The sequence below is a fragment of the Stegodyphus dumicola genome, chromosome 10 (assembly GCF_044657685.1).
Source record: "Stegodyphus dumicola isolate Sdum_Otavi_A_Nest chromosome 10, ASM4465768v1".
NCBI lineage: Eukaryota > Metazoa > Arthropoda > Arachnida > Araneae > Eresidae > Stegodyphus > Stegodyphus dumicola.
In genome coordinates this window covers 114,099,201-114,121,532 of record NC_140777.1, presented here as the reverse complement: position 1 = coordinate 114,121,532, position 22,332 = coordinate 114,099,201, and the positions used below count along the sequence as shown (strand labels likewise).

The following is a 22,332-nucleotide window of genomic DNA, read 5'->3' as shown; positions in this document are numbered from 1 at the left end:
TTATACCCCGAACGCATGCAGGAAGAAGAAAAAAAAATCTTTATAATTTAAAATTTGGCTCCAAGGTTTAATACACGATTCAGTTTGTACCGTTGTCGAATTTTTTGTTTAATAATTGCGATGTGTTAGTAAAAACTGCGGACAGAAAAGAGCCATATTCCTTGGTTGGCTATTCTGACGAATTTGTTGCCATAAGAGTTAAGACAACAGATCAGTTGTTTGCCTGCAACTAACCAGTTGATCGTATATTTTAAAATGCAATGAATCTGTGAATATAAGCATGTTCAAATTTTTAAAAGAAATCAACAATAGTATTCTGGAATTTTTTTTATTCATAGTAAGATTTTGATCCTTTTTTCCCTGAGTAACAACAAAATTTTGGTATCTGTCTCACTCTGAAGATAACATGATCTATTTTGTTCGTCATATATCCACGTCTTATGCGAAATACCAAATCAAAAGAAGCGTCTGATGTATCAGTCGTAGAAGAGAGACATTAATTTTATTTAAAACACTTTTCATTTTTCGAATACACTTTCGTTTAAACCTCTCTTATGTGCAATCAGTTTTATTCCGTATAAACCTAGTATTTTGTTGCTATTTAATATGATAAAATATATTTTTTCGTTCCTTAGCAGAGACAAGCACAAAATGCGACAAGATTCTGAATTCTAAAGTTTTGCCTATTCATAATTTACAAAAATTTGCTAAAGGTTAGGGGCGAGACGTTGATAGTTCCGAAAAAGCTTTATTACCGTAGATACGAATACTTACAGTCCTTCAATATAATCGCTTGCGGTGTCTACGATCTTCTGCACAAGTTTATGAAAGGCGTTGTATACCATCAGTACGTTCACTGTTAATATCTCTGATAAAGCGCCCTTACCTAGAACAGAAAATTTCCTCTTTGATATTGTTACGGATCACTTGCGTGTGTGATTATGGCAAAACCTAGAGGGCTATCTGCCTAAGGGGAGAGATGCCTTCGTGGAGGTCTTTCTAAGGGAAACTGGCTCGTATACACGTTACACATGGGGAAAACCACGAAAACGCCCATGCAGCCAGCCCGTTCGCGGGATTCGAACCTTGGACCGACCTACCAGTGTTCAGCGACTTTACCGCTCGGCCGCTGGTGGGCTACGGATCACTTGCACTGTTTTTCATAGTAATAGACTATACTAATATCTAATCTGTATTCAGTTAAATTTAGATTTTATTATTATTAACTAACCTGATATATAGAAAAAGATGTAAGCAAATTTTAACGCTTTGGAAATAAGAATCTTTATCATATATTTCACAGCTCATATTTAAAATTCACCTCAGAATTAATTGTTATAAATATATTATTTTAAGTGTATGTCGTTTTTAAATTCTCAATTTTATAAAAACAATTTCTTAAAAATTACATATGTTTGTTTATTTGCCAGAAATAAATATTTTATGGGCAGCTCATCAAGTTCATCATAGTTCTGAAGATTTTAATTTATCAACAGCACTGAGACAGTCTGTGTTGCAATATTATTCGATCTGGGTAAGATATTTCCGTTGTTATGCAAATGTATTATCATTTTATTTTTATGTCCAAAATATGTACTTGAATATCAAAGTTTTGCATTCTGTTGGTAAATAAAAACTATGGCAATGCAATATATATAATTAATGTGCCGTTTTAGATTATATATACGATTAGGAGTTGTGTATCATACCAAATGACCGATACATCAAAATTATGCAAAATGTTCTTCACATGGCTATTTTCTGGAGATGTGTTGAAAACATCGCGACTTCCTTCAGCAAACTCTTCAGTCAGAATCAAGGAGAAAAATAAATATGTTTCCACTTGCTAAAAATTACTTATAAAGAAGGCTCAAGCACAAAACAAAAATTGTAGGGTCTATATTGTAACTCAAAGCTAAAGTCCTGAAGATCTTACTTGACTAATCTTACTTACTTGATCTTACTGACTTTTCAGATTTTATAGTACGTCTAAGAAGGCGCTTTTTTCATTTGTATACGCATACACGTTTCGAAGGCATTTCAGCTAACGCCAATTCGGGTTAAAAATATGTAAAAACAATGATATCTTTAGAATTTCCGATAGACAGTCTCGCACGCTGGAGGTAAGGAATGGTTTATTCCGTACAGTATTGCCACTGCTCGGTTTTAAATCGGTGAATCTTTTTTAAACAATATTTCCTTAAAAGTTTACAAAGTATGAAATAGATAATAAAACAGGTTCGAAATTCCAAATTTGGGCTTCTACATATTTGGGCGGAGGACTACATTATTTAAAATTTGATGGCTTTAGGTACCGCTGTTTTTTTTACAATGCGAGAATTTTACATACAGTCAAGCAAGATTCTTCATTATTTAATTTCTTTAAATATAATACTGGGTGATAATATTTGGTGTCAACAATTTGAAAAATGATTCAACTCTTTTAATGATGCATCGCAGAATGTCTTTTCGAGACTAATATCCGCTCTGGGCTAACTCCCCTTTGGACTAATAAATTTTCTATCAGTCTAAAGTTGAACAGAATTGACGAACTTGTGTTACACACGAAATTTCACAATTTGTGGTTATTAAATTAACGTAACAGAGAATGAAATTCAAACGTTGATAATGCAGTTTCAGACTACACAAAGACAAAATTAAGCTGGTTTAGAATAATACTGGCGCATATTTTAAAACATCAACTAATGGAAACACTAACCCCAGATATAACTTTTATTCAGAGTTAGTGGGAATAATTAACAGCAAGACGCTGTTGCGAGAAGCTCTAAACTAGCATTCAAAAAGATTAGCTTAAATACACGCAAAACAAATTTTCATTCTGGGAGGAATACGGAAATAAGAAATTATAATAAAGACTTAAACTGGTTAATTAACATAAGGTATCTTACAAATTTAACTGTTTGGTTTCGATTTGGGTCGATAACATGCGAAAATTGTTCAGCTATTTATCAATAATTATTCATTTTAATTATTTAAATTTTAGGGATGTATTATAGTATATTGAGACTATTTTCTTTCTTTTAGCTATTCTACTTGCCCTGGGCTTTCTTTATTCCCCCTAGCGTATATTTAGTTCACAACCAGCTTAATTTATTATATCAGGCCATGTTGCATACACAAGTAAGTATATTCTTTATTCTTTCTCCTATATTTTAAAAATTGCGTAATGTAATCTGAAAATAAATTGTATTTTTACAGGTAATGCGTTCACTAGGACCTCTAGAGTACGTTCTAAACACAGCTAGCCACCACAGAGTTCATCATGGTAAGAGAAATCACATTCTTTAAGAAAATCCCGAACTAAATTATTTACTCGCGTATTTTCTCCTCTAAAATGAATATGCAAAGCAATTTCTTCATTTTTTTAGATTTAGTTAATCTTTATTGTTTCATAATTTTCTTATAATTCATTGCTTGTGGTTTAATATTGGTTTTAAGTGTATTGATAACGTGTAATTGAGACTAAAAACAATAAAATAAAATACAATTATAAAACTATTTTTACGCAGTAAGCTTTTATTTAAAACGGATATGATACTCGATGCACTAAAAGTAAAAAAAAAAAAAATAATGGGAATAATATATTATATAATTATATTAACAGAATCCATCTACAATGCTATATCGAGAATAATAAAATCATTGGACGCTTAAATAACAAAATCTATTAACTGCACTGTCAAACCTGTAAGCCATTATATTTTTCAATTTTCTTGTAATTTAATTGCATTGTGAAATGTAAGCCATAAAGTCTTGTGTTCTTTGGTATTATCAAATGTACGAAACTTCTAAAGACTTCAAATGAATTATCACTATGTCTTGTAAAGTGTCATAGAACTGCGAAAGACTGTAAAGGAGCCTTTTACTTAAGGCCAATAGAAGTAGCACTCGTCCTTACAGAAGCTAACATTTATGGCTTAAATCAAAGATAAGGAATTTGACTTAACTAAGTTGTTGTTATTTCGATTAACGGTTACCCAAAAGCAGTAACTGGCAGTTTGGCTCTGACCTAAAGTCGGTGTGACAAGCCTAATGGCAAGAATAACGCAATGTCGCAGAACACTGCTCTCGAGAGAATCAAATCATTAACGTGGCCTTCCTTCACTAGGCAAAAAACATTCTAATTCTATCCTCTAAAACGGTCCATTAAATACTGTCTCTTTTCTACCTAATTTGAATACAAGAGAACTAGAAATTTATGTTCTGACAGTAAAATGGGAAACGAGAAGGACAGGAAAGCAAATTAACATAACATGACTGCTTAATGAAAAGAAATGGAACCTTATAAGCCATTATCCTTTTAAATTTATTATGGAAGAACTACGCTTTTAATATTCGTGATTTAAATTCAGATAAATTCTGTAAAATAGCATAATTTTACTATTCTCATTAAATATATGATAAGCTCTTTTTCTCTTTTTACTGCATTTATTATCATATCTATTTTTAATAAATTTGGTTCCATAAAAACTTTTTTTAATCTTAGTTTTTTTTATTAATTTTACCATAGGTAAAACGAGAGGCGAAAATTATGCAAATACTTTAATTTTTGAAGGACGCTGTTACCATAGAACATAAAAAATGTATTTAGAGAAATTGTCTAATTGTCGTTGTCATTATTTTCGTCGTCTTTTGGTCTGTCTTTTCACGTGGACTGGTCTTCAGAAGCATTAAGGACATTAGATATGTCCCTTTTCTCGAAGCTCTTCATTATTACTGTTTCATCATTCAGAGCCCATGCGTCCAAATTCGATGAGAAATCAAGCGAAAACAATCATCACATGTACGAATAACATTTCAAAATTTAGGGAAGCTCCCATTCTGATCGCAATGAGGAAGAGGAAAACTACTTAAATACTTGAAAAAATTTCAGAAAAACTAAGGGGGAGGGAATAAGAGAGTTAAAACGGTAACACAATGATCGCAGCAGTACTTTTAAAAATACTTTTATTCTTAAAGTAATGTAAAACTAATTATTAGATAAGCTAATTATGGAAATTAATTATCATAAATTAATTAAAAAAACAATGTTCGTTATTTTATTACAAGGTAAAAACAGATACTGCATTGACAAGAACTATGGTGGAGTTTTGATTATTTGGGACAGAATATTCGGAACTTTTGAAGCAGAAAAGGAGGAGGTAGTTTACGGTCTCACCCATCCTGTCAATTCATTTGAGCCTATTTATATTCAGGTAAGGAAAAAAATAAAGACCCTGCTTAAAGCACACTGACTAATTATTTTAATCATGTGCTTAAAAAACACTTTTTTAAACTCTTCTCGCTAATACTGCGATATCAACAAATACCAGAGCTAAACGTGTGATAAAATATGTACCAAATTTAGAGATACAATATTTCAAACATCCTTTTACATCATAATTCATAAAAGCAATTACAATTGCTTGCAAATAATAAACGTTTGTACGGCTAATCAAAGGAAAGCTAATTTTAAAGCGAAGACGCTTGAAATAATCTCTTCCTCTTTCTCAGCCTTGGCCGCTTTTGTAGTTATCCACATAAAATTATTGCATTTCCTCATGCGTGTTCCTCTGCTATAAGCGGTTGTAATGTCCGATTAGCAGTATATTAGCGAATCCGCAGTTCAAATGTTGGCTAGTTCCTGATGCCTCTGTTGTGATATAAACAGTTAGCACGTTTAGCGCTAGTTCTGAAAGGTCTATGGTTCGAAAATGGCGAGGACGCAATGGTTTTGTCACGCTTCTCGGTTCCAGAAAACTTAATTTCTAAAATGCAACTATGAAAAGTTTCCTTTGGATACCCACGAAAGCGTCCGTTCCTTACAGCAGATAGCCGTCTTATACTTTGCAGCATTCAATTACAGACTCTCTTCATTCCTGATTTTCTCATAAATACAAGATCTATCTCTAAAGTGATGGAAATCTATCTCTAAAGCTCCCCTTAACACAAAAATAGTCAAATGCAGAGAGGAAAGGGGATTTGGAGCAACTACAATCCATGCATTGAAAAACCCACCTTCTGCAAGAATCAAGAAGTTTCTTCAGAGCAAATCAAAATTTAAAGCAAGCATTTTGGAAGAGTGGTATCAGAGGGAAGGCTGTGAAGCAGCATTATAACAAAGAAGGTTTGATTAAGCTGAAAGAAAGAGTTTTGGGGGAAAAAACCGCCAAGACTACTGGAAAATTTGTTTCAATTTGCATCTAGACAATGCTCCTCCGCACATAGCGCTCTCCGTGAAGAGTAGTGTTGGGGTAAAAAATGGACTGTAACATTGAGACATCCTCCCTATTCCCCTGATTTAGCACTGCGGCTTTTTCCTTTCCATAAAACTAAAAACTATGCTATGTTGCTACAACCAAACAATAAACTATTTTACAGCTTACTCTCTACAAAAGGTTTGTCGGGAGAAGTGCATACTAACTCAGGGTCTGTTACTTTTGTGCTAATGTTCGAAAGAAAAGACAAATTAAAATAAAATGTCTTAGAAACTCTGTAATAACTATCTGACTAGTACTACACTGGTAATACATATATATCAAACCGAGCATATATATCAAGTCGAGCTGAGCAATACAGCTATTATTTTCAGATTTTCTTGGATACGAAATATACAGCACAAATAACAACAGTTAACAGCTAGTAGCTAAAAGTTAATAATTACACAAAAATGATTTAGGGCATTCTTAATCCTCATGTTATATGAAGATAGTAAATTAGTCTTCACTATAACACTGTAATTTGTTGATAATTTTAACAATTATTTGTCGTACAACAAGTCCAGTTTTGTTTCGCTAATGTTCAGTGTGTATTCTGAATAATTTATTTCCAAATGCTAACAAATTAATTAATTTAAGATTTTAACTAAAACACTGTGTATTTTTTTCAGTTACATCACTATATGCACATATGTAAGACAGCCTGGAATATGAAAGGTTTTAAAAACAAAATATATGTCATAATCAAAGGTCCTGGGTGGTCCCCCGGAAAACCATGGCGTGGCTGTATTGAAGATGTACCAGATGTAATAATGAGTATAACTTTTATTCATCTTACCGAATAAAGTATTTTAAAACGTATGGTTATTCAGAAATTAAGTTTAATGGATGCTCGCAAAAGTAGAAAACTTGACATAGATTATAATTCTATTAGGTATTATGTATATTTGATGTACTGAAAACTTCTGGTGACATTAATGAAAAGACTAAAATGCTTGCTATATCTTTTGAATTTTAAGTTTGTTCATAAACTTATTTATTTGAATTTCAATTATTACTTATTAAGCGCTCTGATGAGCTTAAAGTTTCTATCAGTTAATGTTAGGTGAAAATCTTAGCTTTAACAAGGTTTCTAATTATAAGGTTTGCTCTTGTATGGTGTCACTGACTCCTAGTCTATTCAAAAGAAATGTACTCCCTGCTTATTTTGTGTCTTTGTTTCTTCCACTGCTGTAAGTAAATGACATCAGCGTACAGAAGAACTAACCTTCTTTGTCTACTGACCTCGAGGTTTAAGAGCTTTGGTGTTAAAAAAAATGCTGAAAGCATTCACAAACAACAAGAGACAAAAACACTTAGTTGCTATTATCCATAGAAAAGTGATGAAAGCGTCTAACAAGTATATAGGTGCAATGAACACTTGTTAGATGCCAATAAATACTCGTCAGTCAGTATAAAAATAAGGGAATGTAGAATATACACTGAGTGGCATCTATGACCACCTGGCAGTTTTAATTCTTTTGCATTGGTAGAGGCCAAAATCTGTTTTTCTCAAACAGCTGAAACGCCGTTATACACGAATATGAAATTCGGAATGGATTTGGATTTGTTGGAATGGTTCTCCTTCTCCCATGCCTTGAAGAATGCTACAGCGTTAATAATAATGTACTTAAGTGAAGCGATTACTTTTTCCTTGGGGATTCTTGTGCGGTTTCACAAGCTGTATGCAGTTTCCCCTTAGGATATGCTTGCAACTGCGAGCATCAATACTTAAGCGTTGACACTAAACAAAGGAGAAGGAACACGCATTCAAATAACAGAGCTACTTTTAGTCGCTTCAAAAGAATGATTGGCACGTCATTTAAAAACTCCCGAAACAGTGACCCATGCACTGATGTAATGGAGGAAAGTAGAAGGTAGGATATGGACGCATGCATTCGGGTGACTTACAGATGTCTGAATGCTCGGGCATTTGGGGCGACTTCGTTGTGAGAGAGTTTAAAGAAATTAGCAATGGCTGCACAGTATTGCTGCGAGAGATCTATGGAAGTATATAAAAAAGAAATGTACAGCTTCTGAGATAGTAATTTAAATGAATTGTTTGTGATCATATGAGGAATTAAATGTGATTTGAAGGACTTTGAATGTTGGATGCTTGTATAATCTCGAAGCCATAGAGTGAATATCAGTGAAACAGCCGCATTGCTGAAATATTTAAGAGCAGCTATAGTTTAAGTATTTAAATACCGAATTGTCAGGCAAAACCAAACTCTCAATGTGCAACTTCTGGTCGTCGCCGATAGGCAAATGTTTACGCAGAAAAAAGAGTCTCTATATTTGTAAAAGACAACGCAATATTAACAGTACAGCAGATACTACATCACAAATTTGCTTGGAAATGAAAGCATTGGACAGCGAATAATTGGAAACAAGTTTCAGATACACCATGCTAATAAGCGAGTGAGAATTCGGCACAAACAGCACATAAACAAGCACGCTAAGTGCATTCCTATAACCCTTCAACCCGGTGGAAGCAATGCAATAGTTTGAAAAACATTTCCCTATCATGCTTTGGGCTCTTTAATCCATGCATGTTTGAACAAGACATGCATTTTGGCATAATGCTAATATCGTACAACACTGGTATGCGGAACATTAAGGAGAGTCTTCTTTGGTTAGGTGGCCTCCCGCAATTCCCAGATCTCAGTCCCATTTAGTATTATAGGCTGAGGTTAAAATGAGTCATTAGCCATCTAGATCCATTACCATCCAATCTAACGTTACTGGAAAATACTATTCATCAAGCATGATCTGTTAACATCTCGTATAGTTAATGCGAAGGAGAATAAACGCTGTATTAAAGACAAAAGGTGGACAAGAGAAATACTGAAATAATGAATTGGTCACCCAATGTATAATTACTTTTATACTGGCAGCTAAAGTTTTGATCGGAAATTTATCAAATAAAAACTACATTATGAACATTTATTCTTAAAATATCGCTTACGGACCTGTCAGATTTCAGAGGTCGATAAAAGTTCTAGATTCGAAAATCAGCTTTTGTTTTGCGCGTAAGTCATACAAAAAAATAAAGTTATAATTTGAAATGGTATCGACTTAAATCGCTACACAAAGGAAACGCGAGTATTGATTGTGAAATCTCATTACAGTAATAGTGAGTATTATGTGTAGACAACACATATTAAATCACTATGCCCTCGATGTAGCCGGTTTGTTGAAACCATCGCTATTATGTATGATAAGTGTTATTTCAAGACCCAAGAATCCGAACGTAAACAATGAAAATAAAGAACTTAAAAGAGAAAACTTAACATGTTATTAGCCATTTCGATAGGCAGATATGTATGAATTTCATCAAGAGATTACGGTGCTGTAGAACAAGAGGACATATGCTAGATATTATTTTTTATTCTTAAGTTAGAACATTTATCTGTTGTAAGTATTTGAAAATATTTTGCCTTTTCCTAAAATAAAATATTTTATTTTTCACATGGAAAGGAATTACAGATATCCATATACAGCTCGAATTTCTTAATGTTCATCCTAATTCGAAGTTAAACTTTTATGTATTCTCTTACATTCTAAATATATAATTAAATATGAAAATGATTTTTTTATTTCATGGGCCTGCATTATTATGTAGGGTTTTACTTGTAGAAGCTTAAATCAATGTCTTTCTGACCCTACTAGAACGAGAAGCGAGTTATTGCTCCAGCCGGAATTCAAATGATAGAGTTTTACGAAGGTTTTCATGCCTCGAAAGCGCTACTTAGGATATGTATGAGATTTATATACAGCACTTTTCTAATACAGATGTTTTGACACATAACCGTAATTTTTCTGAACTGACATGCCAATTTTTTTCCATATTTCGATTCTACGACTCAAATTATGCCAGACTGCCACAGTTCTGTAAAACTCGCATGAGTACATTTTAAAAAATTAGCTCTCAAAATTTTAGCTCCTAGGTGTTAATTAAATTTGGCAGATATTTGTTTGTCTCTTTTTTGTATTAAACTTATTTCAGTCTTCCTTTCACATTCCGAAATTTAGTTTCATTTCAAATAGAATTATTTCTGATTTATCTTTAAAATTTGTATTTTTAAATAATTTTTATAAATTTTTCGAAAACAATTTTGAATTATAACCTATAAAATTTTTAACATTATCTTAAAGTAGATTTTCTCCTTAAATTCCGTACCAAATTTTACACAGTTTATTTAGGCATAATTTCAGTCGTAGATTCTAAATATGGAAAAAGCTTGGCATGCCATATCAGAAAAAGTCCGATTTTGTGTCAAAATACCTATATTAGAACAACGCTATATATAAATCTAATATATATCCTAAGTCGCGCTTTCGAGACATGAAAAACGCAGTTTAAATTTCGTCAAGCGGCCCAGTAGAACGAGAGATATAAAACTGTCCCCCCCTTTTTTTTTCCCGCAGTGTACTTCAAGAAGATATCTGATAATTAGATAGCTCATTATTTTGAAAGACAAGACCTTTATTCTAACATTTTATGGGAAAATGCGCATTACTTTTCTCTGTCACTAGGAAAGAAATTAGGGGGAGAATTTATATTATTTACTCTCCATTGCCTCGATTATTACGTAAGAAAGGGAAAAAAATCTTATTAATTTCAAAGACCAATTTGCTTCAGAAAAATGAAACGATTTATTTTCCTTCCTTTGGACAATTTTGTTCACTTTAAAGACCGTTTTGACTTCAAATCATCCAAATGATTTATTTTCCTTATGTTGGTCTGAAAATGCTTCTTCTGTCTTAGAAAACATCTTTAAAATTCAACTTATATTACTAGAAATGTTATGTCAATAAATATTACGAAGGATTCATTTAAGAAATCCTCTGCAGAGTTAAAAAACATTATTACAACTTTCTGAAACAACTAGAAACAATCCATAATCCATTTCCTCTTACCATTTGTTCACGAATTCAATGAGTAAACATTTTTTCCTTTTGTCGATTTCTCAAAATGGCGAATTCAATTTAAATTGTTTTTGAAATAAAATAAAACTTCTACTACAAATTTCATTTCGGAAACAATTTAGTTGGCCTCGGAAAATTCTTTGAGGATATCATGTTATCAAAAGTAAGAATTTTGGAATAATATAAGTGATTTAAGCAAGGCAGAGAATTTCTTCAAAAATAAGTCACTCTTTGCTGGACAAACTACTATAAATAATGAGTACAACACCTATAAGGTGACAGATTTCATACTTATGATCGTACTTTAACAATCGCTGAGATTGTCGAACAATTTCTTGTATCATTGGAATCTCGTCAAGCAATTTTAAGGTACCTTTTAGGCCTGTGACATATTGCTATTCTAAAAACGGCAGTGATGAGTGGCTCGGAACATGATTCCTCAAAGCGAAACCTTCTTAAAATGCATTTTATTCAGAGATGAAATAATGCTCTACATCTTTCATAGACAAACATTTCAAAAAAGAAGTGAATGGCATTGCAAAAGTGAAACAAGATTAAGAAGACCACGTGAAAATTGGTCAAAATATTGTTCACTGTTCTCTTCAAATGTTGGAATGATTCATGAGTTTCTACTCGACTGTTAACGAAGAATATCATTTAAATGTTTTGAGGAATTTGAGTGAAAACGTTTGTAGGAAAGGATCTGAATCGTGTTTTTATGATTTTCATTAATCCTTTACAGTGTATTCTCGTTTAAATGCTATTCTAGTTCTTGAATATTTCGCCGACAATTCAAGAAATACGGTCCTGCAAAGTATGACTCTTTTTTTTTTTTTATTTCAAAGTTAAAAAGTCCATCTTCATAGTCATTGTATAAATCTTTTAACGTGAAAACAAATTACAGAGGTAATCAAGTAAATTTATTCTGCTCCATAAAATTAATGTGAAACAAATAAAATCCGATTGTGATGATCACCCGTAAGATCTTTTTTTGCAGTTTAATATGGTTTATCGGAGCAGATTATTTATAGCCATGTCCCAGGTGGAATAGCGAAACACTTCATAGGCTATTAGACGAATAAGCATTTTGACTAAAACAGAAACAATACATATCTTCTATATATTTAAAAAGGGAAAAAATATACAATGTAATTCCATAAAAGTGTTCACTGTATTATTTAGATATATCATGAAGTAAGTGCATTTTTATTTAAATCACTCATTAGAAAAGTAAAAAAATATATATATATATTGTTAAAAACTGCATCTACTGCTTTTAAATAGTGTAGTTTGATAATTAATAAAAGACAGATTAAATATGAAAGAATAATATCTTACGCTTTTTTTCGAATGACAAGAGACTCGAATGAAAAGTGGAATAACGTAGACTGACAGTCCTTTTAACTTAACAAAAAAAAAAAAGCATCTGTCAAACCTGAACAGATTTCTCGAAAATGACTTTAAAAATTATTCCTATTCTAGTTTCGGAAAAACCTTTGGCGAAACTTCCTTGAAATTTCCTTGAAGATTGTAAGGTTACTGTAATTTCACATAACCAGTTACTTTATGTTTAAGATCTCTGCTGTCATTTTTTCTTTCCGTTTCCCTACCAGAATGCAAATCAGGTTAAAAGTATTTAAGATGATGTTTTCGGATTGTAAGGCAGCTCCAGTCTGATATTGTACCTTTGCAAATGCGTGAATTCTGAAAGACCACCAGCATCGACACCGTCCAGTCTCCAGACCTGCCCGGTCTTCAATTTTAGAAGCAAAGTGCTTCAATCTCTTCTCTCCCTGTCAGGTACTTACATCTTTTGGAGAATATTCTATACGGATGCACCACAAGTCAGGCCCTAAGGGAATTTCAATAACTGGCAAGAGTAGGAAATATTATCACCTGCTGAAAGCCAGTATACCAACCAAGTATCAAAGTATCATGTAAGGCAGAGCGCGTTTCTGCTTCTCGAGGCCCCGTTACTAAGTTTTGCAAGCTCTAATAGCATGAAATTCTTCGGCTTTGTATTCAAGTGGTTGGATGATTATTGTCACGCACGAGCCATGCATTTATATTCAAGGTTTTTAATTTATTAAAAAAGGTTATTTTGTAACATTACCAAGTCTTTGTCTTTATCTTCAGACGAGCGATAATTTTCTAAAGTCTATTCGGACTTTGGATACCAGTTTATGCTACCAAAGAGCACCAAACATAGCGAATGCCTTTTAATCACACACATAAATGAATAATGATAAAAAAAATAATTCGTTTTTTAAATAACTTCTTATTGAGGCTAGCAAAATAATTTTTCTTCTAAATCACGTATTTTATTTTTAAAACTTTTGATATTTACTGAGCAAAGTATCTTAAAACAAGATATTATGTATAATTTTATATAAGGTATGATAACATGATTCACTGATTTATTTCAGGCGAAAGCTCCTGATGTGAAGTATGATCCACATGTTCCCCTCACTTATAAGCTTTATGCAGTTTTACATCTTGGTGTGCTTCTTCTTGCTTATGCAGAAATAACTACAAGAAGTCTGGTAAGTTTAAATTATGTATTTAAAATATAATTTTATTCATACATAAATATTGATTTTAAAAAAAGCTAAAAATACCTCTAAGCATTTCTGTCTTCTTTTATCCAAAACTGCTATATTATCAAACCAAAAAAAATGTAATAATAAATGCTGCTGTGTGCGGTATTTAAAATGTTCACTTTTTTTAAAGTCTTTCTGCATAAAATTCAAACACTGTATTTATATTCCATTAAATTTCTTTCAATATTACTCTTTAAGCTCAGTTTCCGTAAATTTTATGCAAAAAGTGTAAAAAGAGACTCGCAATGGAACTCAGATTGAAATATTTAAGGCAATATCATTTGCTGTCAATGCATCTTTTTAAAGTATTGGAATGTAAAGCTAATTTAGAATACAAAGTACTTGAAATTCATTAAAAAATTTTTAAGTTCGTTTGAGGTCTTTAATTTTTTAACTTTTCATTTTGATTATTTTATTTATTAATATTTAATTATTCTTTTTTATTATTGTACTAATCCGTGGTCCAGAATCCTGTAAGAATGCAATCCTGTAAGCCCCAGAATCCTAAAGATGACAGTTACAAATGATCCAGAATCCTATAAGATGCAACTTGAATATATTATTATATTATTATTATATGGTACAAGATATGGATTATGTGTAGAGGGATTTTTGCGAATATCTTCTGACAAAAGCTATCTTATTTTAATTAAATAGGAAAAAAAATAAAACAAAATTAATAAAAAAACCAAAGTCCACACAGAACTGTATGTAGTCTTCCATGAATCGTAATATTCAATGTTATTACAGCTTGGCCCATGGTATCAATAACTGATGCCCATAATGTAGTTATTCTTTACATATACCATGAAACTTACATAAATTCTCCTTGAATTTTTTTTTTAAATTACACCAGAAAACACTGATCTATCTAGCCTTATTTACGTCAGCTTGAACTTAAGTATTAAAGGAATAGACGACTTTTAAAAGTAAAACAACTGTATCTATCATAACACCACCAGCTTACAGTTTTTCTATTTACGTCATCCAGATCGTAAGTCTTCTGAATCTCAGAAATATTTACGCCTTCGCGAAATGAAAACAACTATGTCATAAGTCCTTTTAAACCAGTCAGCCATTAAGGCGCCTGAATCTTTGAAAACTCAAGCATTGACAAATAGAAAAACGCTTATATCATAATACACTGGCTTACGATTTCTCGATTTGTATCATCGATCCGTTAAGCCTCTTTATGCTTGACAAGATGGGAAACAACTGTTACATCATGACCTCAAATGTCCTAAATCTTTAAGAAATTCACGCCATAAGCTGTTTCGTTAAGTGTGATAAACCTACTGTTCGGAATAACGTTTGGATAGCTTAAGTTAGATAGTGTTTGGATTATGTAACGACGTTGTAATAGCGACGCTTTAGTGACGCCTAATAAGGCGTTACTTAAGGGTCTACGTTTTTTTAACTACTAACTAATAAAAGTCTACATTTTCTGCAATTTCGCGCTTTATAAAGGAAACTACAAAACTAATACCTTATTAGTTCTGTAATTTACTTTTGGGGATCGTTGCAATAAGGTCTTTATTCCGTTTTACTCAACCGTTGCGTTTATTAAAATGTTATTTAACATTTTAATTCATTGTTTTTCTAAATTCTGACATATATCTACTTACTTGTTATTCGGAACATATTAATAAAAGGTATATTTAATATAAAATTATTTTAATAAAATGTGAATTAGGTAAGAATGGCTTATAAAATAAAGAACTTAAATAAAAGTTTCAGATATGTTCAGATCTTTCTGCTTTTAATTGACGTAATAATATAAGCATCATTATGACTAAGTGTTTATTGCTTAATTTTAATTATTTCTACATATGAAATGCTTATTAAGTTTAGAAAATGGATTTTGCATGAGTTCTCTTTCTTTAAACTATCTGTTATGAAAAATTTTGTAAATTATTACATATGTTAAACTTGAAGTTTTGTCTACAAAATTACATAAAACTGTTCTCCTGATAAATCAAAGTATAGCAAAATATCAGTATTTGTTTCTGCTGAACATACATTGTTTTGCTTGTACATGTTGAGATTTAAATATTTTTCATTTCCTCAAACACTTCATTTTAACTGTTATTCAAATTCACTGTCCTTTTCTCCGATGCTTTCTCATACGAATTTTCTACAACATTCATTATTTTTTTAATGGCAGCCCTTTTTAGGCTTTCGCCGAAACTAAGGCCAGAAGCCGTGGTCATTTTATTATGGAGGCACCTAATAGCCGATCGCTGTTACCTCCTATGAGAGAACAGACTATTTTCGAACCTGGCCTTTCGCAATCGCAAATCGGCTCCGCTAACCACTATGCCGTCTAGGAGGGGCATTTATTATTTTAATTACCCGCTTCTACATGAACTTTATATAAATTGACAATTTTTATCCTTTTCAAGACGTAACAGATTTTCATTAATTAATGACACATAAAAAATATTCCTTTGATAACAAAAAAGCTATCGAATTCCAAATTTTTTTAATTAATTTCTGTAATTTATATTCACATATCATGCTATATAAATAACAGTGTTAATTAACAACAGAATAGGCTATTCCGTTTCTGCTTTTCCCCTTCGCAGTACGTTCTTAAAGGCCTGCCCACACGAGTACGCTCGCGACGTAGTTGTCGCTATTTTTTTTTTTTTTTCCCACCGGCGTAAATTCACATTAATCTTTTTAACAGAAATATTGCGTAAAATTACTTTCTATTGAATTCTCACGTGAAGGAATAACTTTTAATTGAATAAAATCTATTGAATTTTTGTGTAAATGAGTAACCATTAATGCTGCTATTATGCGAAGTTAAAGGCTATTACAAACTTCAAAGTAGTTCAACGTTTCAAATTTTCTATAAGCCATTTATTCAATCCAAAATTCATTAAGACAATTTCTAAATAAAAAATCTTCTATTCATACTTTACAAAATAAAATTTTCCTTTATTATGATACATTTTATCAATTAAAGTAAAAACCATATAAAATTAAATTTGCAATTTGTAAACTTTAGAAACATAATTAATATATTTCATTGATATGGATAAATCTTCATCAGCACGTTTTTTGATAAATCTTTTAGATTTCAGTTATAAGCAGCAAAACGAGAATTCATATTTATCACATATAACTAATATAACAAGCATTAATGTACACTGTCTTCAGGCTCACTTAACAGCGTTATATTTCTTTCACATTATAACACAGATCACATATCATCATTCGTGTAAAAAGGCATGCGGCCTGTTGAGGCCTTAACCAGTCTATATTTCTTAAGCTCCTAATGGCATAAAGATGAGAAAAAAAAATCCGAAAAAGCGGAAAGTTTTAACGCACTGGGTGCGGATCTCACAAGAGAAAGAAGTACGACACCATCCGTTGATTTCAATATAATCTTCAGTAATGGCGTATCTTTGGAGTGACGTTCATGTGCCGCCATCTGATGCCATGGTAAAGCAGTGACATAACTTTGCAGAAGTAGATTTTCCTTGAGATAGTTTCTTGTTAATAAATATATATAATAATATATAAGGCAAATTCCATTTGGCATAAATGCAGTAAAGAGCATAAAAATAAGTTGCAAAAAGAGAAACAATTTTGTACAGGTATATGTGCGTAAACAATTATATCGGGACTCGAACCGGTCATCATATTATAACTCAGAATGCACGAAATTTATATCATTTGAAGAATTATCTAATCGTTGCCACATGTTCTCTTCAAATACTATAATAAATCTAGAACGATGTATAAAAGACATTAAGCAAAACAAAATAAAAAAGAAACAGTTTTCAAAGACGATTCAGTATTTATCATTCAATTATTTCATTTCTCACTTCGCGACAAGGCAAAAATAGATAAAAACTGACAATATCTATATTAAAAATTACGAAATAAATTTTAAACACTTATTTCCTCGAAAAAGTTCCAGAAATGATTAAGCATGATTTAATTTGCAATAATAAATGAAGGCGTTATATTTCTTCTTGAAACGCTTAGTCTCTCTAGTAGATTAGCAACAAATCTACTATTCTGCTGTTTCAAATGTAAACAAACATGTCCCCCATGCCCCCATGTTAGTTAAACATTAGGCTTAACCGCACTTAAACAGATTTTAAATTGTTGATAATTCCACAAATATTGCTTGCAGATTTCCTAAAGGCATAAAATCTTAACCGAAGATAAGAACAACATAATTCAATCATTTTTAAAGCAAAAAATGCACACTTTACAAACATATAAGAGTATAGAAACTGAGATCACCGAGCCGGGTAACGAAGTGGATATATATATATACAATATATATACGTTTGGTGCGGCCGATTGCAACCAAAATACGAGGTGCACATCTACATGTTATAGCAGTCCTATATACAAAATTTCAACGATTTGAGTTATGCGAACGTAATTGCGTTATATGTATCTCGCATAACTCAAAACTCGTTTTTGAGTTATGCGAGATACATACGTACGTACGTACAGACACCACGAAATATTCTCTTCAGAATTCATTTTAAAGCAGTTTTATAATTTTCTTGGAGGAAAAGAGTCTTTTATTCTGTCCTTACGTACAGATGTCACGCAAAAACATCGTTAAATTGCATTCGATAGCTGTCAAAATGGATATTTTCGTTGAAATATGCTGCCTGAAACTTTTCTCGTTTACAATACTTCCTTTTTTCCTCGTACAATGAAGTAAAAACTTGATTCAGTCAAAACACAACTTCATTTTGATAGAATAACGAACTGTACTTCGAACAGAACAATTCAATCTTTCATTTAAATAATTTGTCCATGCAACAATTTATCGAATTAAGAAGTTCTTTTTTATACATAACATAAACAACTACGTCAGAAATTAAGTATCGTCAGCATATTTTACCGTTAGCAATGCATTGATCAAAATCCATCAGCAAAACACAAATGTCTTATTAGATGCCAAAACACAATGTTCATGTCTTATTATATGGCATGAACGTAAAACATCCGAAGGCGATAAAGTCATAAAATGAAACATATTATAAAAAAGCTAAAGGTATAAAAAAACTATAAAGGTATAAACATATTATAAAAACAGCTATAAAATTGATAACAAATAAAATCTTTTATGCAGAATAATTAAAAACTTCATTTCCTTTTTATTAAAAAAAGCAGTTAACGACATCTTCTTTTGAACTTCAAGACCTCGGTCCTTCTTGATCGGCTGTTCAAGAGCACGTACATGCTCGCTATTTCAAACTTTCGCGGTCCTAATTTAAATATCATACATTAAATGTTCAACATTAATGCTACTTTCGGCAGAAATATCTCTACCATTATTTTTACTGCTAAGTGTAAAAGCGTGATAATAATTAGTTTAAATCTGAGGGCGCTCTATTTAGCGAAATGTACGCATTAGGAATTAATTTAACAGTTGGAAAAGTAGCATTTTTAAAATCGCAAAATGATAGGTACTATTTGGGATGTCAATAAAAACCAAACCACATAAAGCAAAATTTTTAATTTTTTTTTTAAATCTACATTTCATGCCATTTAGGAACGTTATTTTTTTTTTTAAATAATATCTTTTAAATGACGGCCATTATTGTCGATGAACTCTTGTAGGTTCTCACGGAAGTGCGTCATTACCCCATGGATCGTTTCTTGGAGAATTGCGGCAATTTCTTGTCTTATGGCTGCCTTTAATTCTTCCAAAGTCCGCGGACGATGTGTAAAAACTCTCGATTTGAGGTAACCCCAAAGAAAAAAAGTCGCAAGGCGACAAATCAGGCGAACGCGGCGGCCAGCCGAGATTACCCCGTAAAGACACCACTTTGTTTGGGAACATTTCTTGAAGAAGATTAAGTGAAAGACGCGTGGTGTGCGATGTAGCACCATCCTGCTGGAACCAAAGATGTTTTCGGTGATTATCGTTCAACTTGTTAACTTTTGGACGTAGGAAATTCTTAAGTATATCAAAATATCGATCTCCTATCAGCATATCGAAATCGATTTTTTCTATTGACTGTTACCGTTATTCCATCTTCTTCGAAAATGTAAGGACCCCACACGCCGAACTCAGGTATTGCACATTAGATGGTAACCTTTGGACTGTGAAGTGGTCTCCCATGAAGTTCCTGTGGATTATTTGACGACCAGAAACGGAAATTTTGCTTATTTTACGGTACCCGATAGCTGAAAGTGAGCTTCATCGCTAGACATGAATACAGCGCCTCGGAGAATGTTTTGAAGAATATCCCGTTTGAATTTGTCCGGTTTTCAAAATCTCTTTCACTTAATTCCTGCACTACCATCATTTTGTACAGATGCATTTGGAGTGAGTTGTGTAAAATTCTCCGAACACTTCTATCGGAAATTCCCCAAACAGCTGCATGATTACGAGCTGAACGCCTTGGAGACCTGTTGTACGGAAACTCTTTCCTTGGTCGACCAGTAGATTTTCGTTTAAGCGCAGAACTTGTTTCCTTGAAGTGTAAAACCCACCAACGAATTGTTCTTCCATCCGGAACCCGCGCCATGCCGACAAACATCAAACTGATTACGGAAGGCACGCTATTACAAATTCCCCATTTCTAATAAACTCCTCGACAACGAAAGCACAATGCACTCCACTCCAAGCCATGTCGATAACTGACAATTGCATACATCTGTCTACCTAACGCGACCGCGTGCACAGTGTTGCGCAACCACTATTTGAAATCCTGCCTGTCTTTTGGCCGCACCCTATATTTGCTCCCTATGATATAAAATAACTAACGCAAATGAAGTATATCCGAAAGTATTTCTAAAGGTATTTCATCAGGACAATGAGTTAATTAATAACAAAAATATACGAAATTCTGAGCTAAATTTTACATTGCAATAAAGTTTTTTAAAAAATGTGTAAATTTAAACTTTAAAAATGCACACTAAAAGGGATTTTAAAGTAAAATTTAAATCACATTCTTTTAACTCTTGATTTGTTTTTGAAACTTAATTTATTTCAACCTTTTTACTTCCTTGTACGAAGTAAAGAAGTATTGTAATAGAGAAAAATTCCGGGTATCATATTTCAGGGAAAAAATAATCCATTTTTACCGCTATCGAATGCAGCGATGTTTTTGCGTGACATCTGTACGTAAGAACAGAATAAAGGACTCTTTCTCCAAACGAATTATAAAACTGATTTAAAATGGATTCCGAAGAGATTTTTTCGTGGCGTCTGTATGTATCTCGCATAACTCAAAAATGAGTAGTTTCAGAAAGGAACGTTACAATTTTGTATATAGGACTGCTATAACATGTAGTTGTTTTCGTTGGAATCGGCAGCACCAAAAGTATATATATATATATATATACTCTGCTATTCGGCTCAGTGAGCTCAGTATTTTTTTAATTCTTATATGTTGGTAAATTGTGCATTTTTGCTTTAAAAGTGTTATGTTTTTCTTATCTTCCGGTTAAGGCTTTTATGCCTTTAATTAATCTGCATGCAATAGTTGTAGAATTATTAACAATTTAAAAGTTGTTTAAGGGCGGTTAAGCCTAATTTTTCTTACCATAGCAGCCATATTTGTTTACATTTGATGCTTAGCAAAATAGTGAATTAAGTCATTTTGCACTTTCAGTGTCTTGCAATTAGAAACTTTTAGTTTTGTGCATCAAAACATCTGCCTTCTTGCCTGCTGGGCGCATTGCTTGTTTTTGTGCAGAAACTCTAATTTTAATTGTAAATATAGTTTTTGAATTGTTTTAACTGTATTTACTGTCTTATGTTTTTCTATACCTTTTAATTTTCAATGACGATATTTTGAGTTTTTATGTATTTTTGCCTTGGTGCGAAGTGAGATTTGAATTAATCGAATGAGAAATATATCTCTAATTAAATTCGAGGAAATAAATTTAAATGAAATACAGGAAAAAATTGTGTATAATTTAATATTCCGTACAAAGGAGTCATGTGGTTTACACATCAGATTTTTTCCGTTTGCAATGCGAGTATGAAAACAGTTTTAGAAAGTACCTCACAAAAGGCACTCCCCAAAGCTGTGATATTTTCAGCAAGAAACATTTTTCAAAATATAGAGGATGTATAACAATATGTTTATGCTTTTGGCATAAAACTTATTAATAAAAATTTTAATTTGCATATATTTGTTAAGCTTTCGCGCTTATATGTATCATTAACAGTATCAATTTATGTATACAGAAAATCAGATATGCATTTCATTCATACTTAAGAAATTTGATTTTTTTAAATATTTAAAATGCAAAAATTAATAACTTACTTTATGGATTATTGATTTTTTTAATCTTTTACTGTAATATCTGTAAAAAGACAAATTTTAAATATTCGTTATTTTAATGAAATTTTTAGGAATAATTTAGCATACTTTTTTTCAGTATTGAATAAATTTAACATTTTACAAGTTGTGTTAAATTTATATGCTATTAGATGCATTTAATTTAGATTAATATATCCCGGGTCAGTCTGCAATGTCTTTGCTACGTCATGGAACGAGCCTATATCGTTTCTACTTTAATACACGAGGTCGTTATTATAT

The 22,332-nt window shown here is 32.0% G+C and overlaps 1 protein-coding gene across 1 annotated transcript in view; it reads left to right on the top strand.

The window, feature by feature from the left end:
- The window catches only part of LOC118204023 (alkylglycerol monooxygenase-like), a 121,882-nt gene that overhangs the window by 78,966 nt on the left and 20,584 nt on the right, over window positions 1–22,332 (top strand). Inside the window, exons 5-10 of the mRNA XM_085826097.1 lie at window positions 1,431–1,534; window positions 3,046–3,141; window positions 3,220–3,286; window positions 5,071–5,216; window positions 6,890–7,024; window positions 13,616–13,732. Coding sequence (XP_085682223.1) covers window positions 1,431–1,534; window positions 3,046–3,141; window positions 3,220–3,286; window positions 5,071–5,216; window positions 6,890–7,024; window positions 13,616–13,732 — 665 coding nt within the window. The remainder of the gene's footprint in view (window positions 1–1,430; window positions 1,535–3,045; window positions 3,142–3,219; window positions 3,287–5,070; window positions 5,217–6,889; window positions 7,025–13,615; window positions 13,733–22,332) is intronic.